Source organism: Pipistrellus kuhlii, unplaced genomic scaffold, assembly GCF_014108245.1.
Source record: "Pipistrellus kuhlii isolate mPipKuh1 unplaced genomic scaffold, mPipKuh1.p scaffold_m20_p_3, whole genome shotgun sequence".
NCBI classification, from domain to species: Eukaryota; Metazoa; Chordata; class Mammalia; order Chiroptera; family Vespertilionidae; genus Pipistrellus; species Pipistrellus kuhlii.
Window position 1 is genome coordinate 82,474,382 of NW_023425529.1, and position 19,717 is coordinate 82,494,098.

Below are 19,717 nucleotides of genomic sequence, written 5' to 3' on the forward strand. Positions count from 1 at the left end.
TTATCCATACCACCTCATATGGAATGATAACATCCAGATAGTTAATGTTGAGTCTTTTCTCCTGAACTCCATATTAATGGGTTTATATCTGAACTAATCTCCCTTTCAACTCTATCCACACATCCACATATACCCCTACAATTTTCTTTCCCTCCATTTCTTATCTCTTAACTTTTTTCTTTATTCTGTGTCTTACTCAATGGTATAATTGCCTGTAATTATGCCCAGCCCCCGTATTCAATTATTTAGTAAGTTCTGATTCTGCTTCCTAAATATCCCTTAATCCATTAAATCTTCATCATATTGCCTCAACCCTAGTTAAAACTCTCATTATAACTCACCCGCATTATTGCAATATCCTCTTTAACCAGTATTCTAGCCTCCAGTCTCATACTTATTCAGTCTGCCTCTCACTTTTCACTTTAGTAACATTGAAATACTTGTAGTTGTCCAAACATTAAAGACTTTTTGATGGTTCAGTATTTACTGTTCTCTTTCCTGAGAGTACCCATCCTCATCTTGGCTCTAGCAAGCTTCATCTTTCAAGTTTCTATCTTTTTTTTTTTTTAAATTTTATTTATTTATTTATTTTAATATATTTTATTGATTTTTTACAGAGAGGAAGGGAGAGAGATAGAGAGCTAGAAACATCGATGAGAGAGAAACATCGACCAGCTGCCTCCTGCACACCCCCTATCGGGGATGTGCTTGCAACCAATGTACATGCCCTTAACCGGAATCGAACCTGGAACCCTTCAGTCCGCAGACTGACGCTCTACCACTGAGCCAAACCAGTTTCAGCTCTACCTTTTTTTTAATCCTCATCAAAGGATATATTTCTTACTGATTTTAATGAGAGAGAGAAAGAGATAAACACTCATGAGAAACATTGATTTGTTGCATCCCATATGTACTCTGACTGGGAATTGAACCCACAACCTAGGTATGTGCCCTGTGCCTTGTGCCCTGACCAGGAATCAAATCTGCAACCTTTTAGTATATGGAATGATGCCCCAACCAGCTGACCCAGTCAGCCAGGGCCAAGTTTCAACTTTTTTATGGTGGTCTCTAACTTTCCAAAAAGGCTTCAGAGATTTTACTCCTTCTGTACTTTCCCCCTCTATCATTTTACCAGGCATATTCCTCCATTAAATAATTATTTTATTTGCATGCCTGTCTCTTCACAAAATTCCTCAGCTCTAGGCAGGAAACATACCATTTCATCTTTGTGTTCCATAATTTCATAATGCTTATGGAATAGAAAGCATTTTTTAAAAATTGTGAATAGAACAGGTGAGTCATCTGGCATTCTGGATTTTATAGTCTGTAAAAGGAAGATATGAAAGCTTTGACATTATATGCAAACATCATACTCACCCTGTAGCTTTTAAACTCAAGTCATTATACAACTTATTATTACTGTTATTTGAAGTCTGTATTGGTGAAAATATTCACATGGTAATATTTCTACAAAAACTCACTTTTCCATGTCCAATAAGAGATATTCCTGTGAGGCTCAATCTTTTCAACTACTTTTTTCCCCCCAGCGCAAAATAGAATGGGATTTGCAGCAGAGGGAAGAAGAGATTGCTGAATTGCAGAAAGCTCTAAGTGATATGCAAGTCTGCCTCTTCCAGGAACGGGAACATGTTTTGCGCCTCTACTCAGAAAATGATCGATTGAGAATCAGGTACCAAGTAGGAGAAGGGAAATGTGAGAGTTATATTTCTAAATTAAGATAAGTTTCTCTGTGGTAATCCTGTTAGGTTGTATTTCCCAGGAAAAAGACTCTGAGATGGAGATTTGCCTGCAGGACTGAAAGTAGGGAGGCTCTCAAGAATGACATATGTAGCCGAAACCGGTTTAGCTCAGTGGATAGAGCGTCGGCTTGGGGACTGAAGGGTCCTGGGTTCAATTCTGGTCAAGGGCATGTACCTTGGTTGCGGGCACATCCCCAGAAGGGGCTGTGCAAGAGGCAGCTGATCGTTGACTCTCTCTCATTGATGTTTCTAACTTGCTATCTCTCTCCCTTTCTCTCTGTACAAAATCAATAAAATATATTAAAGAAAAGAATGACATATGTAAAAAAAAGAATGACATATGTGAGGAGACTTGAGCAGGGGAAGAATTTGAACTGCGATACAGTGGTAACCAAAGCCAACCCTATAGGAAGCTCTGAGGCTGGGACAGCTTTTCAGAAGCAGAGGAATCAGACTTTTGTTCCTTCACAGCAATCATTCATTTCATGTAGCCTGCCACCAGAGAGGAGGTGTAAACTTGAGAGAGGCAGCCCCCTTCAGCCAAAGGAAATTCCTGGAGAAGGACTCAAAAACTGAAGGTTAGGGGTCTTGATCCTAAAGGTGGTATCTGAGCAGTGTCCACAGCATCCATTATAGTACACTTCTAAAAAATAATAATTTTGTACTTTTCAGTTGCAGTTGATATACAGTATCATTAGTTTCATGTGTACAACCCAATGATTAGACATTTATATAACTTACACAGTGATCACCCCAATAAAATAGTACCCACCTGGCACCATACATAATTATACAATATTATTGACTATAATCCCTATACTGTACATTATATACCATAACTGTTCTGTACCTACCAATGTGTACTTCTTTTTTAAAAAAAATATATTTTATTGATTTTTTTACAGAGAGGAAGGGAGAGAGATAGAGAGCTAGAAACATCGATAAGAAAGAAACATCCCTACCGAGGATGTGCCTGCAACCAACGTACATGCCCCTGAACGGAATTGAACCTGGGACCTTTCCATCCGCAGACCAACGCTCTATCCACTGAGCCAAACCAGCTTCGGCTCAATGTGTACTTCTTAATCCCTTTGTTTTTCACCCATTCCCCAAACTCCCATCTGGCAACCATCAAAATATTTTCTTATCTGTGAGTCTGTTCCTATTCTGCTTCTTTGTTTATTCTTTTGATTCCACATGTAAGTGAAATCATATGGCTTTTTTTTTTCTCTGTATGATTTATTTTGCTAAGCACAGTACCCTGAAGGTCCATCCATGTTGCTGCAGATGACAAAGTTTCATTATTTTTTATGGCTGAGTCATATTCCATTGTATATTGCAACATTTGTTTATCCATTCATCTATGATGGATATTTAGGTTGCTCCCATATCTTGGCTATCACAAATATGCTGCAATGGAACATATGGATGCATATGTCTTTGTCTTTATTTTGTTTTTAATCTTTATTGTTGAGAGAATTATAGATGTCTTCCTTTCCTTCCCTACGCCTATGCCCCCCTCCACCCGTCTGCCACACCCCGAGTCTTCATCACCTTATTGTCTGTGTCCATAGGTAATGCGTAGATACCTATAAGTTATTTGGGTAATCTCTTCGTGCCTCCCTTCCCTCTGAGATTTGTCAGTCTTTTCTATGTTTTCATGCCTCTGGTTATATTTTATTCATCAGTTTATTTTGTTCATTAGATTCATTGTTTATTTTGATTTTTTAAAATTTCTTTATTGATTAAGGTATCACATAATTGTCTTCATCCCTCCCATTCCCATCCCGCACCACTCCCCACTCATGCCCCCACCCCCCTGTTGTCCTTGACCAACTGGTTAGGCTCATATATTTGATTTTTAGGTTTAATTTTTTTAAATACATTTTTATTGATTTCAGAGACGAAGGGAGAGGGAGAGAGAGATAGAAACATCAGTGATGAGAGAGAATCATTGATTGACTGCCTCCCACACGCCCCCCACTGGGGATCCAACTTGGGGCCCTTCAGTACACAGGCTGATGCTCTATCCACTGAGCCAAACCAACTAGGGCTAAATTCAATTTTTTTAAAGATCTGACAGTTTATTATATTAAAATTTTGATTTAGTCCCAGCCACTTGAAGCCACTTAACTTGCTTGCTTTCTTTCTTTTTTTTTTTTTTTAAATATATTTTTATTGATTTTACACGGAGATGAATTGAGAGGGATAGAGAGTTAGAAATGTCGATGAGAGAGAAACATCAACCAGCTGCCTTTTGCACACCCCCCACTGGGGATGTGCCCGCAACCAAGGTACATGCCCTTGACCGGAATCGAACCCGGGACATTTCAGTCCGTAGTCCGATGCTCTATCCACTGAGCCAAACCGGTTTCGGCTCTTTCTTTTTTTTTCTTTTTTCTTTTTTTTTTTTTTTTTTTTAATATATTTTTATTGGTTTCAGAGAGGAAGGGAGAGGAAAAGGGAGATAGAGAAATATCAATGATGAGAGAGAATCATTAATTGGCTGCCTCCTGCACAATCCCCTACTGGGGATCGAACCCGCAACCCAGGCATGTACCCTTGACTGGAATCGAACCTGGGACCCTTCGATCTACAGACCAATGCTTTATCCACTGATCCAAACCAGCCAGGGCTAGATTCAAATTTTGATAGATATGTATTTATTGCCATGTTATTGTTCTATTTTTTATCTCCTCCTCCCCTTCCTCCTCTTTCCTCCTCCTTTTTCTTCTTCACTTCCTCTTGTCCTCCTCTTTCTGCTCCCTTCTTCCTCCTCCCCTCCTTGTTTTTCTCCTTCTCCTCTTCCTCCTCCTCCACCTTTCAACATTTCATGTAATACCCTGTTTCCCTGAAAATAAGACAGTGTCTTATATTAATTTTTGCTTCCAAAGATGTGCTAGGTCTTATTTTCAGGGGATGTCTTATTTTTCCATGAAGAAGAATATGGTACACATTTATTGTTAGATGAAAATAAAGGAAATTTATTACCTGTATACGGTATGGTAGTACGGTAGTTGTCAACACAAACCAGACAAACTGTGAATCCTACAGTATCAAGAATTTACTCATTTATTCAATGACAATCATGTCATCATCTTCTGGAACATCATCGTAACAATCCAATTCCTGAATTTCCTGGTGAATTTCTTGTGACTCCATTTCTTTCAAAAATCAGTGGACCAAATCTCTTATGTTTAGCCTAGGGGGAGCCTTATTTTCAGGGGGATGCCTTATATTTCACTCAGAAGGAAACCTGTAAGTAGGAAACCTTATTTTCCGAGGATGTCTTATTTTCGGGGAAACATGGTACTGGTTTGGTGGTGATGAACTTCTTTAGTTTTTTCTTGTCTGTGAAGCTCTTTATCTGACCTTTAATTCCGAATGATAGCTTTGCTGAGTAGAGTAATCTTGGTTGTAGGTCCTTGCTAGTCTTCACTTTGAATAGTGTCCTTGCCACTTCCTTCTGGCCTGCAAGGTTTCTGTTGAGAAATCAGCTGACATTCTTATGGGTGTTCCCTTGCTTTTCTCTTGCTGCTTTTAAGATTCTCTCTTTAGCTTTTACCTTTATCATTTAAATTATAATATGTCTTGGTGTGGGCCTCTGTGGGTTCATCTTGTTTGGGACTCTCTGCGCTTCCTTAACTTGTATATCTATTTCTTTCACCAGGTAAGGGAAGTTTTCTGTCATTATTTCTTCAAATAGGTTTTCAACTTCTTGCTCCCTCTCTTCTCTTTTTGATAGCCCTGTCATGTGAATAGTTTGCTTGAAGTTGTCCCAGTGGCTCCTTAGTCTTCATATTTTTGGATTCTTTTTTCTTTTTGCTATTCTGATCTTTGATTTGATTCTCGATATCCTCTACTCTGCTATTGATTCCTTCTAAGTTATTCTTAATTTCAGTTAGTGTATCCTTCATTAAAAAAAAAAATAAATCTAATGATTTTTTACAGAGAGGAAGAGAGAGGGATAGAGAGTTAGAAACATTGATGAGAGAGAATCATTGATCAACTGCCTCCTGCACATCCCCTTCTGGGGATGTGCCCGCAACCAAGATACATGCCCCTGACCGGAATCGAACCTGTGTGCAGGCCGACGCTCTATCCACTGAGCCAAACCAGTTTTGATAACTAACTTGTCATTTTTTATGTTGATGTTCTCACTAAGTTCTTTGAAGTGCTCACTTAGTTCCTTGAAGTTCTCATTAAGTTCCTTGAGCATCCTTATAATCATTGTTTTGAACTCTGTATGTGATAGTTTTCTTGCTTCCATTTCTTTTAATTCTTTTTCTGGAGATTTCTCCTGTTCTTTCATTTTTTAAATGTTTTTTTGTCCCCACATTTTGGCTGCTTCCCTATGTTTGTTTCTATGTATTAGGTAGAGCTGCTATGTCTCCTGGAATTTGTAGAGTGGCCTTGTATAGTAGGAGTCCTGTAGGGCCCAGTAGTCTCAGCCTCCCAACCTGAGGTGGGCACTCTAGGTGTGCCCCTGTGTTGGCTTTGTGCACAGTCTTGTTGTAGTTGAGCCTTGATTGGTGTTGGCATCACTGGGAGCATTGACCCTTAGGCCGATTGACTTTGAGAACCTCGGTCTGGCCTGTGGGGATTGGGCTGAAACTGGCAGTCTGACATGCCCCCAGGGGTCCTGGATTGCGAGAGGGTACAGGCCAGGCTGAAGGACCCCACCAGTGCACGAATCTGTGCATCAGGCCTCTAGTCTGATATATACTGTTTTAGGTTGGATTCCGTGGAAAACATACTCTGCAATGTAAATTTACTTGCAGGAGGTTTATTGGGGAAGGTTTTCAGGAATAACTACTTATGAGGGAATAAGAAAAGTTTGATTGGGCAGAAGTTGAACTGAGGTTTAATTACAGCTGGACTCAGCCAGTGTCACAGGATGTCTCAATAACCTGAATTGAGCCAAGGGGATTGGGCTTTTGTATCCTTCCTTAGCCAGGCACTGGCTGCGGACTACTCTTTGGCTGAGGCAGTTTCCCTTAACTGATGTCAGTTCTGGAGAGAGATACAGCTACCTGCAGTGCTGCTGGTTAGTCGAGAGAATCTTATATACCAGCTAATATGCAAATTGTCCTCTCAACCAGGAGTTCAGCCAGGGGGCGGGCCAGCTAACCAACCTCTGCCTCCCCTCCTTTTTGCCAGCCGGGCACCTCATTAGCGCAGGCTGGCTAGACCCCACCCATGCATGAATTCGTGCACTGGGCCTCTAGTGAACTTACATCAGTTCTGAAAAGGAGTAATAAGCCTACCACCACTACAGTGCTTTTCTAGAACCAACTAAGAAATTAGTTTCTGGCCCCTTCTCTCTGAATCTCTAAGTATAAGTACCTGATGTTTTCAAAGTTATTGCTGAGGTCTAAATAAATCCTATTCAATTTTAGTTTGAGGTTACCATTATTTAAACAAGTAAGTCAGAAGGGAGATCTTTTTAAAAATTTTACTTAATCTGGACATAATGTGTGCTTATCTTTATGAGAATTACAGGGAGCTGGAAGACAAGAAAAAGATTCAGAATCTCTTGGCTCTTGTGGGAACAGACACTGGAGAAGTGACCTATTTTTATAAGGAGCCTCCCAACAAAGTAAGTAATCTTGGTATAGATAGCATGGTAGACATGGCTTTAACAAAATATGGTCTTGGATCCATAATCAGAGATATTTTGGCGCTTGCTAAAGAAGTTAGAAGGATAATTAGTTATCATACTCCCATGTCTACATAAGTTCTCAAAGCATTTTCTATAGTTACAAAACGCTTTTTGATTTTTATTCTTTTTCTTCAAATTTTTTGGAAAGTAGCATTATTTACCCATTTCACTACTTGGAAATCTACAGCACAGAGCAGTAGATGTTTTGGATGAGATTTGAAAGGAAAATTGGTTGTTTTGTGGTGGTTATTTTTTAATCCTCACTGAGGATATTTTTTAATTGATTTTTAGAGAGAATGGAAGAGAGGGGAAGAGACAGAGAGAAACATTGATGTGAGAAAGACACATCAATTGGTTGCCTTTCACATGCACCACTACCAGAGTCAGGGATTGAGCCTACATATGTATATGTCTATATTTCCATTACTTTCCTAAAGGCCTTTGTAAAGGCCACTTTTTAAAATATATATATTTATTTATTTATTTATTTATTTATTTATTTATTTATTTATTTATTGATATATATTTGAGCGGAATTGAATCTGGGACCCTTCAGGCCATAGGTTGATGCTCTATCCACTGAGCCAAACTGGTTAGGGCCAAAGACCACTTTTTAAAAAAATTTTTTTTATTGATTTCAGAGAGGAAGGGAGAGGGAGAGAGAGATAGGAACATCAGTGATGAGAGAGAATCATTGATCGGCTACCTCTTGCACAGCCCCCACTGGGACATGTGCCCTGACCAGGAATCAAACTGTGACCTCCTGTTTCCTAGGTTGATGCTCAACGACCTAGCCACACTAGCCAAGCAAAGACCATTTTTTTAAAAAGCAGATATTACTAAATTACCCTGAAGGTTTTCTTTTGTTTGTTTGTTGTTGTTTTTTTTTTCTTTCTTTCTTTTTAAATATATTTTATTGATTTTTTACAGAGAGGAAGGGAGAGAGATAGAGAGTTAGAAACGTCGATGGGAGAGTCGTCGATCAGCTGCCTCTTGCACGCCCCCTACTGGGGATGTGCCCGCAACCAAGGTACATGCCCTTGACGGGAATCAAACCCGGGGACCCTTCAGTCCGCAGGCTGATGCTCTATCCACTGAGCCAAATCGGTTTCAGCTCTTTTGTTTGTTTTTACTTTATATTACCAACACTGGGTTTTATTTAGTTTGTTACTTTGTCCAGTTTGATCTCATATGTGTGACATTCCCATATGAGTTTATCAATTTTGACCAATTTAATTTATGAATAGTGTTGATCTGTGGCATTAAAGCTCTAAAGTGAAACATCACATATATAGGAAGGCTATTTCTAAACTTTTTTTTTTTTTCAGGTCAGCGTTCTCCAAAAGACTATCCAGACTGTAGATATTTGTGTACAGAATGAATCTTCAGCTTTCAAAGCAGGTACCAACCATATTATAAATTCTCACTGGTGCAGAATTCAGAAACACAGTGCAAATAATTAGGATTTTTTTCTTACTATACAGAGATAAATGAATGTTTATAATGATATCTCTTGGTAAGTTTGAAGTTGTTTTGTTTGTTTGTTTGTTTTTTAACATTGTCTTTAATATATTTTATTGTTTTTTACAGAGAGGAAGGGAGAGAAATAGAGAGCTAGAAACATCAATGAGAGAGAAACATCGACCAGCTGCCTCTTGCACACCCCCTACCGGGGATGTGCCTGCAACCAATGTACATGCCCTTGACTGAAATCGAACCTGGGACCTTTCAGTCCGCAGATCGATGCTCTACCACTGAGCCAAACTGGCTTCGGCTTGAGGTTGTTTTTTTGTGTTGTTTTTTTTTTTCCCTTCCATGATGTTTTTGTTTGTTTAATTAGTTTTATTTATTGATTTTATTTTATTTTTAAATAATAAAAATTAAGTTTTATTTATTTTACTTTTTAAAAATATATTTTATTGATTTTTTACAAAGAGGAAGAGAGAGGAATAGAGAGTTAGAAACATCGATGAGAAACATCAATCAGCTGCCTCTTGCACACCCCCCCCTACTGGGGATGTACCCACAACCAAGGTACATGCCCTTGACTGGAATCGAACCTGGGACCTTTCAGTCCGCAGGCTGACGCTCTATCCACTGAGCCAAACTGGTTTTGGCAAGTTTTATTTTAAAAGGTAAAAACTTATACATCCTTATAAAAGAGGGGGTAACATTTTCACCAATGTAAAACACAGAATTCAAATCACAGTTTGGATCTTCAAGATTCAAGTATTGTATCCCATTAAGTAAAATGTGGTCAGTTTTAATATAGAAATGCCTTCTCTGGATATCCTGTTCTCAATCAGTGCTTTCTTTATCGCCATCATCTCACACAGTAGGATAGATGGCCGCGGTGGCGATTCCACAGTAGTTGTTACGGTCTTTGGCCATCTTTATGTAGCCCTTTTTGCCCCAAGCTTCACCCCAGCTGTTCTTGACAATCCAATATTTATTGTTCCTTGAGTCTTCTCCTTCACAGCCATAGCCAACCACCAGAATGCCATGACTTAGATCCACGCTGCTGCAGTGCCATTCTTAATAAATGCCATCTTCATAGAACTGGAAGCTAAGATGGCTTGCATCTATAGCAACAGAGATGGGCCCCGCAGTTGCCACTGCCTTCATGAGGGCACTCTCCTGCTCAGGGATGTCCACGGAGCCAGTGACATTGGCCACAGAATCCTCGGGCCTGTATTTGCAGGGTCCATCCTTTGCTTGATATGGTTAGGACTCTTCTGAGTCCAGGCCTTCGTTGGACTTCACATACTGGAAGGTATTATCCAGTAGGCCATCATTGCAGCCCTCATTGCCTTGAGCTTGAGAGCAGTCCACAAGGTTCTGCTCACTCAGTGAGATAAGTTTGCCAGTTTTCCCGAACATCTGTCCTTCAAGGGCACCAGTTGCACTAAATGCCCAACAAGAACCACAGTGACCCTGGTTCTTCACGGGGGTTACATAGCCTTCTTCCCTCCAATTCACGGCTGGGGGGATTTCAGCAGCGTAAGATTCCCAAAACACTTCCCTTCTCTTGTGCTTCAGGTTCTGATGGCTATTCATCACCTGCGTGAATTCTTCATTGGTCATGTCACCAAAAGCATTCATTGCCAAGGTGAAGGTCTGTCTCCCTAGGTTGTATTCTTGGTTGTGCAGGTCGATCATTTTCATATCCTTCTCCCTCACTGATCTCCTCCATCCTTCTCCATTCGAGCCATATAGTTTTCTGTGCGTTGCCTTCCACCGGTGCCAGCATGCCTCTAAACTTCCATCAAGTTTTGGAGCAGCTGAAGCTATTCCTAAGTAAAGGGCAATCAAGAAGAATGAAGGATTCATGTTACAACACCTTCAGGGGTGCGGCCAAGCAGGCGCTGTCTGCACGTGTGGGTCGTGGATCTCCGACCTATTTATTGATTTGAGAGAGAGGGGGGAAGGGAGAGAAATAGAGAAACATTGACCTGTTGTTCCACTTATTTATGCATTCATTGGTTGCTTCTTTCTTTGAATTTAATAAATCTTTATTGCTCAGATTATTACAATTGTTTCTCCCTTTTCTCCCATAGCTCCCTTCCACCCAGTTCCCACCCCACCCTCTGCCCTTACCTCCCCCCCACTATTGTCCTCATCTATAGGTGTACGATATTAGTCCAGTCTTTTCCTGCACCCCCCACACCTCTTTCCCCCTGATAATTATCAATCCACTCCCTTTCTTTGCCCCTGATTCTATTATATTCACTTCGTGAATATTCTGTTCCTCAGATTTTTAATTCACTTGATTTTTAGATTCACTGTTGTCTATTTGTTTATCATAATTTTTAATCTTTACTTTTCTTCTGCCTCTTCTTAAAGAATAATACTGGTTTGGTGGTAATAAACTCCTTTAGCTTTTTCTTATCTGTGAAACTCTTTATCTGACCTTCAATTCTGAATGATAGCTTTGCTGGGTAGAGTAATCTTGGTTGTAGGTTCTTGCTATTCATCACTGAATATTTCTTGCCACTCCCATCTGGCCTGTGTAGTTTCTGTTGAAAAATCAGCTGATAATTGTAGGGGTGCTCCCTTATAGGTAACTAACTGTTTTTCTCTTGCTGCTTGTAAGATTCTCTCTTTGTCTTTTGCCCTTGGCATTTTAATTATGATGTGTCTTGGTGTGGTCCTCTTTGGAGTCCTTTTGTTTGGGGTTCTGTGCACTTCCTGGACTTGTAAGTCTATTTCTTTCACCAGGTGGGGTAAGTTTTCTGACATTATTTCTTCAAATAGGTTTTCAGTATCTTGCTCTCTCTCTTTTTCTGGCATCTCCATAATTTGGATGTTGGTATGCTTGAAGTTGTCCCAGAGGCTCCTTACACTATCTTCAACTTTCTGGATTCTATTTTCTTCTTGCTTCTCTAGAGGAGTGTTCTTTGCCTCTCTGTACTCCAAATCTTTGACTTGATTCTTGTGTTTTTCTAGTCTGTTATTGGGTCTTTGGATAATATTATTTATTTCAGTCAGTGTATATTTAATTTCTTGTTGGTCCTTTTTCATATCCTCAAGGGTCTCGCTAAATTTATTGGCCTTTTCTAAGAAATTCTTGAAAAACCTTAAAACCATGGTTTTGAACTCTATATCCAGTCTTTTGTTCTCCTCCATTTCTTTTGTTTGAGATCTCTTTCCTTGTCTCGGCATTTTCGCTGCTTCCCTGAGTTGATAGGGTGGTTTTGTGTGCTAGGTGTCCTATATGGCCCCAGTTACCTGAGGTAGACACTTTTGGTGCTCCCCTTCGTGTATTGCGTGTACAGCCTTGTTGTACTTAAGTCTTGATTTTTGTTGGTATCACTGGGAGGAATTGACCTCCAGGCCAATTGGATGTGAGTATCAGCTGTGTCTACGCTGGGATACCTTTGGTATTGGAGACAATCTTATAGGATCAGACTTGCAAAATTTTTTTTTGCAAAAGCCTCTGCGCTCAGCTTGGATGGGGCGGAGTCTCAGGACTGAGCCTACAGTCTTGGCTTCCCATCAATCCTGCCCTTCTGTGTGCGCCTCAGACCTCTGCCTTCCACAGATCCCCTGTGCAGTCAGAACTGGAATTCAGTGCAGTCAGGAGCTTCCAACTCCTTTCACTATGGAGAGGCTGCTGCGGCAACCTCCCTGGTCAGATCTCTCTGTTCACACTCACTTGCCACTCTAGACCCTGCCCGCTTTGGCTCCCGCCTCCTTCTAGTCTCCCAGTCTCTGAGTCTCCAGGTGCCTTTCTCTACAGTCCAGACTCCATCCATATTAGCCTGGTCCACAGCGTTTTGGCCAGGGCTGGGGTTCAGTACAGTCGGAGCTGGGGTTCAGTGCAGTTGGGGGCTTCCTTTCCCCTTCCACAGCCAGGCATTCGGCTGCCTTTCCTCTCTGTGGGTGCGTCTCCTTACCTCAGCGCTTCACAGCTCCTCTGATCTGTGAGCCTCTCTCTTTTCTAGTTGTAGATTTCCCACTCAGCCAGCTTTCCTGTCATTTTGGATGATGTCCTTTCTGTCTTTTAGTTGTTTTGAGATTGTTGTGCACGGCTGCAGTTTATGTGCTTACCTAGGCTGCCATCTTGGTTTTCCTCCCGGATGCTGCTTATATGTGCCCAACTGGGGATTGAACCCACAACCTTGGCATATTGGGCCAACAGTGTAGCTGGTTTGGCTCAGTGGATAGAGCATCGGTCTGCAGACTGAAGGGTCCTATTCCAGCCAAGGGCACATGCCCAAATTTCAGGTTTGGTCCTCAGTATGGGCCTGCAGGAGGTAGCTCATCAGTGATTCTCTCTCATTATTAATGTTTCTATCTCGCTACCCTTCTCCCTTTCTCTCTGAAATTAATAAAGATATTTAAATATATCTATAAGTCTACATTAATAAAAGAGTAAGATGCAAATTGACCATACCTTTGCGATGCCCACCAGCCAATCAGGAGTAATTATGCAAATTAACCCAACAAATATGGTGATGATGCAGGCATTCCATATCTCCCTAGCTGCTCCAGTCCTCTGGGCAGCATGAGAATGCAGAAAGTTGGCTTTAGCCAGTGGGAAGGCAGTGCCAGCAGCCAAGGAAGGAATGCCCATTCTTGCATGAATCTTTGTAGATCGGACCTCTAGTGTGTGTGTGTGTGTGTGCGCGTGTGCGCCTATGGTGACAGGTTGTAAAACAGACTTGGAAAACTTATGGAAGCACAGAGTATTACTTAGCCCCTCTAAGCCCCAGTCATCTTATCTCTCTCTTTTAATGGAAATCTTAATTTTCTTTTTTTCACTGAAATACTAGAAGCCCAGTGCACGAATTTGTGTACAGGTGGGATCTAGCCAACCTGCCCCAATTTGGGCTGATTCAGCAGGGCTGGCCTGGGGGAGGAACTGTGGGTTGTTGGCCGACCTGCCCTTCTCCCAGTTGGGGGGCAAGTTGCTTGGGTATGGGGCCAGTTGGAGTGAGGGTCAGCAGAAAATTGGCTGGCCAGCCCTACCCCAGATCGGGATGGGGTGGCTTATCAGGGTCAGGGTCAGCTGGGAGGATGCAGGCAGTTGGCCAGCTGCCCCTGCCCCCTGATTAAACACCCAGTCAGCCGAAATCTCTTTGGCTCAGTGGCAGACTGCGGACTGAAAGGTCCCGGGTTAGATTCCGGTCAAGGGCATGTACGTTGGTTGCGGGCATATCCTCAGTGAGGGGTGTGCAGGAGGCGGCTGGTCGATGTTTCTCTCTCATCGATGTTTCTGGCTCTCTATCTCTCTCCCTTCCACTCTCTAAAAAAAAAAAAAATCAATAAAATATATTAAAAAACAAAACAAAAAAATACCACCCAGTCAAAGGGACAATTTGCATATTAGCCTTTTATTATGTAGGACTAGGGTTCCAGTGCACGAAATTAATGCATGTGGGGTGGTGTCCCTCAGCCTGACATGCACCCTCTCCAATCAAGGACCCCTCAATGGCAGTCGGACATCCCTCTCACAATCCAGGACCGCTGGCTCCTAACCACTTGCCTGCCGGATAACCCCTAACACCTCCCTGCCAGCCTTATGGCCCCCAACTGCCCTCCCCTGCCGACCTGATGGTCCTCAACTGCCCTCCCCTACTGGCTGATCGCCTTAACCACCTCTGCCTTGGCCCCCACCACCATGACTTTGTCTGGAAGGAAGTCGGACGTTCAGAAAATGGCCAGTCATTTGGTCTAATTAGCATTTTACCCTTTTATTAGTATAGATAATTGAAAATATAACATTATATCAGTTTCTGGTATACAGCATAATGGTTTGATATTTCTATCTATACTAATAAAAGGGTAATATGCAAATTGGTCATGACACCCTCACATTAACAACCAAACAGCAAGTTGCGTGGGGCAACCAGGCCAGCAGAGGGATTAGTGAGGGATGACCAAACGACTGGCCAGCAGGCTGTATGGGGCAACCAGGTCGGCAGGAGAGGGAAGTGAGAGGCGACCAGGCTGACAGAGGGGGGCAATGCAACCGGGCCAATGGGAGAGGCAGTTGGGGGTGATCAGGCTGGCAGGGGGAGCAGTTGGGGCAACCAGGCTAGCAGGAGAATACTAAGGGTGGGGGGGGGTGAGTAGGTCAGTGGGGGGGCAATTAAGGGTGATCAGGCTGGCAGGCAGAGATGGTTAGGGGTGATTGGGCTGACTTGGGTCAGTTAGGGGCAATCAGGCAGGCAGGCAGGTGAGCAGTTAGGAGGCAGCAGCCCCGGATTGTGAGAGAGATGTCCAACTGCCGGTTTGGGTCCGATCCCTGGGGTCAGGCCAAAACTGACAGTCAGACATTCCCTAAGGAGTCCTGGATTGGAGAGGGTCCAGGCTGGGCTGAGGGGACCTCCCCCTGTGCACGAATTTTGTGCACTGGCCCCTAGTATATTATAAGATCATTACAACAGTAAGTTTAGTTAACATCCATCATCACACATAGTTACATGTTTGTTTTTTTTCTTATGGTGAGTACCTTTAAGATTTATTCCCTTAGCATGAGCTTCTTGAATTATACAAGGAATTAAATTTTGTTCTGTACAATTTTAGTGTTGCTTTTTAAAATATCCTATATTAGAGGCCTGGTGCACAAATTCGCATGGGTGGGGTCCAGCTGGCCCGCACCAATGGGGGCCTGTCAGGCCCAACCAGCAAGGCCACAGGTAGTTGGTTGGCTGGCCATGCCCCCAATCGGGGTGTTGGGGATGGGGACCCAATCGGGGCCCAGATCAGGCTGGTTGTCTAACACAGTGCATGTCATAGCCACTGGTCATTCTGGTCATTCTGCCATTCCAATTGCTGGGTTTTTATATACATAGATATAGATAATGAAACCCTAATATGCAAATCGACCGAACAGCAGAACTAATGGTGGAACAATTAGTCGCTATGATGCGCACTGACCACCAGGAGCAAATGCTCAACACAGGAGCTGTCCCCTGGTGGTCAGTGTGGTCCCATAGCTGGAGAACCACTCAGGCAGAAGCCAGGCTCATTGCTGGCAAGTGCAGTGGCCGTGGTGGGAGCTTCTCCCACCTCCTCAGCAGCGCTAAGGAGCAGCAAGCAAAGTGGTAAGGAGAGAGCAGGTGGGAAATTAGGAGCAAAGGGTTCCAGATTGCAGTCGGACATCCCCTGAGGGGTTCCAGATTGCGAGAGGGAACAGGCTGGACTGAGGGTCCTCCCCCCCCTTGCATGAATTTCATGCATTGATCCTCTAGGATCTATAATAATAAAAAGCATAATACACTAATTAGACTGGACAGCTGAATGACCTTCTGGACGTCCTTCCCAATGAAGCCACAGCAGCAGAGACTGAGGCAAAGGCAGTTCGGGGAGATTAGGCAGGCAGGTGAGTAATTAGGGGCAATCAGGCAGGCAGGCAGAGGGGTTAGGGACAAGCAGGTGAGTGGTTAGGGGCGATCAGGCAGGTAGGAAGGTGGGCAGTTAGTAGCCAGTGGTCCCAGATTGCAAAAGGGTTCAGGCCGGGCTGAGAGGCACACACATGCCATCGCCCTGTGCATGAATTTTGTGCACCTGGCCTCTAATATATATGTATATATTCTTATTGATTTCAGAGAGGAAGGGAGAGGGAGAGAGAGATAGAAACATCAATGATCAGTAAGAATCATTGATGGGCTACCTCCTGCACTCCCCCTATTGAGGATCAAGCTCAGAACCCGGGCAGTGGGGAGAGGGAAGGATAGGTCATTGCTCAACCACTAAGCTACATTAGCTGTGCAGTGTTATTTATTTTAACAATAATTTTGTCTTTTAAAAACTGGGTGATACATCCTAATCAAAATGTTTAGATTTTGGTTTTTTTATTCCTTTCCCTTTCTGATTAAGATTTTGCAAAAATAGACACAGCTTCAAAGAAAAATTCAGTAGTTTATTTTTCAGAAAGATTGGTTTTATTATCCAGGTGACATTCAAGGAGAGTTCCCTTATAGAGACTCCTATTTGAAAAATTAATCACTAAAGTTATTGTAAGTTTTCACTGTTCTACCTTTCCTTCTCTTTTAGATAAAGGAAACTTAACTCCTCTGCAAAAATAATGCTGAACTTGAAGAGCAAAAAGAAAAGCTAAATAAAGGTCTTTATTGTATTTGTTTTCTATTTTAGATTCTAAAGTAAGCAAAAGAAAACCAGCAATGAGAGAGAAAGAAGAAACTGAGCAGTATCAAAGAGACATACAAACTCTCATCCTACAGGTAAAGAATTTGTTTTGACAGACAGAACAGTTTCTACCCATGAGCTTAGCTTTGCGTACCATGCCTTCACTGCCATGTAAGTATCTCCTTGCACACATGTTCTATCTAGGCATCATGTGATTAAGAAAATTGAGGTTATTTCTACTTTACAGAAAATAATTATTCTGTATTAACCATTCTAGAGATGTTATTCTGAATCTTCATTTCACTCAGCTTGTATGCTAGGCCCTATGGAACAAAACCATCATACAGTAAGAATTCCCTTTATGGTTGCCTGAGGGTTACACAGAGTAGTTGCAGTTGTCTGTGCTAATAGATCAGCCTTTGGGAGGTATATAAATTTATTTGGTGTTTGTGTTTTAAGTCTGAGAAAGTAACAAATCTTCCTCTTACTACCTGGTAATACTTTATCATTTGAAACCATGATTTTTTTCATCTACTCGCACTCAAGTTCCTTTCCCTATCAGGTGGGGAGAGGGGAAATATTTATTTAAATGACAATTTATGTCTTTGGCCAGTAATGTATCTCCATTTGTTGTCAGACAGCCAGACTCAGACTCAGAGAAAGAAGGAAATTACATTATACTCATTTTGGTTCACTTTTTAGATGAAAAAAAAAAAGAAAATAATCATTCTGTTTTTGTGCAACTAGGAAGTATTTAAAAGGAGACAGTGCTAAAAGTTAAAAGGGGAGATAGTGAAGAGGTGAGAATCTTGGATATGGGAAACTGGGCTTTCATGCTTTCTCTGTGTGATGTAGATGCTTTGTTCTGTGTGAACAGTCTGCTCTTGTGTAGCCTAACCACATTTACAAGTCACTAAATAAGAAGGAGTGCCTGTTGAGGTTTTTCTTCTATTTGTCTTGCTGCTCTGCTTTTGTTTTGTTTTTTAATTTGTGTATTGTTGTTTTTGTGTGAATCCTCACTGGAAGATACTTTTTCCATTGATTTTTTTTTTTTTTTTTTTTTTTTTTTTAAAGAGTGGAGGGAGTAAGGGAGGAGAAGAGAGAGAAAAACATCAATGTGAGAGAGACACATCTATTGGTTGCCTCCTGCACACACCCTGACCAGGCCAGAGATGGAACCTGCAACCCAGGTATGTGCCCTTGACCAGGAATTGAACTTGAGACCCTTTAGTGTATGGGCAGACACTCTAACCACTGACCAACACCTGCGATAGTTGTTTGGAGAGGCAGGGTTGTTTGTTTTTTAAATTTTTCTGGAGAAAGGCTCATTTTTAGAGACAAGGATTAAAGGGAGGCAGGGAAGAATAGATACCTTGCCCTAGCTGGTTTGGTTCGATGGGTAGAGTGTTGACCTAGGGACCGAGGGGTCCCAGTTCAGTTCTGGTCAAGGGCACATGCCTGGGTTACGGGCTTGATCCCTTATAGGGGGCGTGCAAGAGGCAGCCAGTCAATGATTCTCAGCATTGATGCTTCTCTTTCCCTCTCCCTTCCTCTCTAAAATCATAAAATATATTTTAAAGAAAAGTGGATATCTCACCCTTTCTGGCCTGTCTAGGTGGAAGCCCTGCAGGCTCAGCTGGAAGAACAGACCAAGCTTTCTAGAGAGCAAGTTGAAGGGCTCATGGAGGATAGACGGATCCGCATTGAGGAAATACAAGTTCATCACCAAAGAAATCAGGACAAAATCAAAGAGCTTACCAAAAAGTGAGTGTTCAAGAAAGCTTTACCCAACAGTTTTTAAAAATTTTCTGAGTGGCTTAAAAGTTAAGTCTTATACTTTTAGCAGCATAGTGTCATAGAACTGACAGGGACCTTGAGAAAGTTGTCTTTATCAGACACCCCTGCGCCTCGGTAGGTAGGGATCCAGGCTTTTCTAGGGATGCTATTCATTCTTCTCTTGAAGAGCTGGTGGGTATTTCACATGCTTAATTTAACCCATTTTAGTACTTCAGCTTGATCTTAGTGATTAAGAACTGTACTTTATCCACTGATATGTTATCTGACAAAATAGTAGAGCCCTTTTATTTGTCCCTTCATGAATCTGGGAAAGTGTGACTTTACATTGTCTCTGTACTTACTGGTTTTTTGTTTTGTTTTGTTTTTTGTTTTTAATATATTTTATTGATTTTTTTACAGAGAGTAAGAGAGAGAGATAGTTAGAAACATCAATGAGAGAATCATCGATCAGCTGCCTCTTGCACACCCCCTACTGGGGATGTGCCCACAACCAATGTACATGCCCTTGACCGGAATCGAACCCGGGACCCTTGAGTCCGCAGCCAATGCTCTATCCACTGAGCCAAACTGGTTTCGGCTTTTTTTTTTTTTTTTTTTTAATTCTTAGGCAGTTTTCTAATTTTATGTATTATTATTATTATTATTATTTTTAATTGATTATGGTCTCACATAATTGTCCTTATTCCCCCATTCCCATCCCCAACCCCTCCCTAGATATACCCCCTTAACCTCCGTTGTCCATGGCCACTGGCTAGGCCCATATGTATGCACACAAGTCCTTTGGTTGATCTCTTCCCCTTACCCCCATCCTCCCTTACTTTCCCTCTGAGGTTTGAGAGTCTGATCACTGCTTCTCTTTCTCTGGGTCTGTTTGTGTTGTTCATTATTTCCTCTAGATGTG

The 19,717-nt window shown here is 41.9% G+C and overlaps 1 protein-coding gene and 1 pseudogene across 5 annotated transcripts in view; one reads left to right on the plus strand and one right to left on the minus strand.

The window, feature by feature from the left end:
• CCDC77 (coiled-coil domain containing 77) overlaps positions 1-19,717 on the plus strand; it is a 48,196-nt gene that overhangs the window by 11,865 nt on the left and 16,614 nt on the right. For all 4 annotated transcript variants that reach the window (XM_045588376.1, XM_045588378.1, XM_036457973.2 and 1 more), the window contains exons 5-9: positions 1,548-1,690; positions 7,263-7,359; positions 8,751-8,823; positions 17,026-17,114; positions 18,635-18,783. In XM_045588376.1, coding sequence (XP_045444332.1) covers positions 1,548-1,690; positions 7,263-7,359; positions 8,751-8,823; positions 17,026-17,114; positions 18,635-18,783 — 551 coding nt within the window. The remainder of the gene's footprint in view (positions 1-1,547; positions 1,691-7,262; positions 7,360-8,750; positions 8,824-17,025; positions 17,115-18,634; positions 18,784-19,717) is intronic.
• Positions 9,631-10,752, minus strand: LOC118730190 (annotated as a pseudogene). The gene has a single exon (XR_004991392.2). The product of XR_004991392.2 is annotated as a procathepsin L-like (transcript).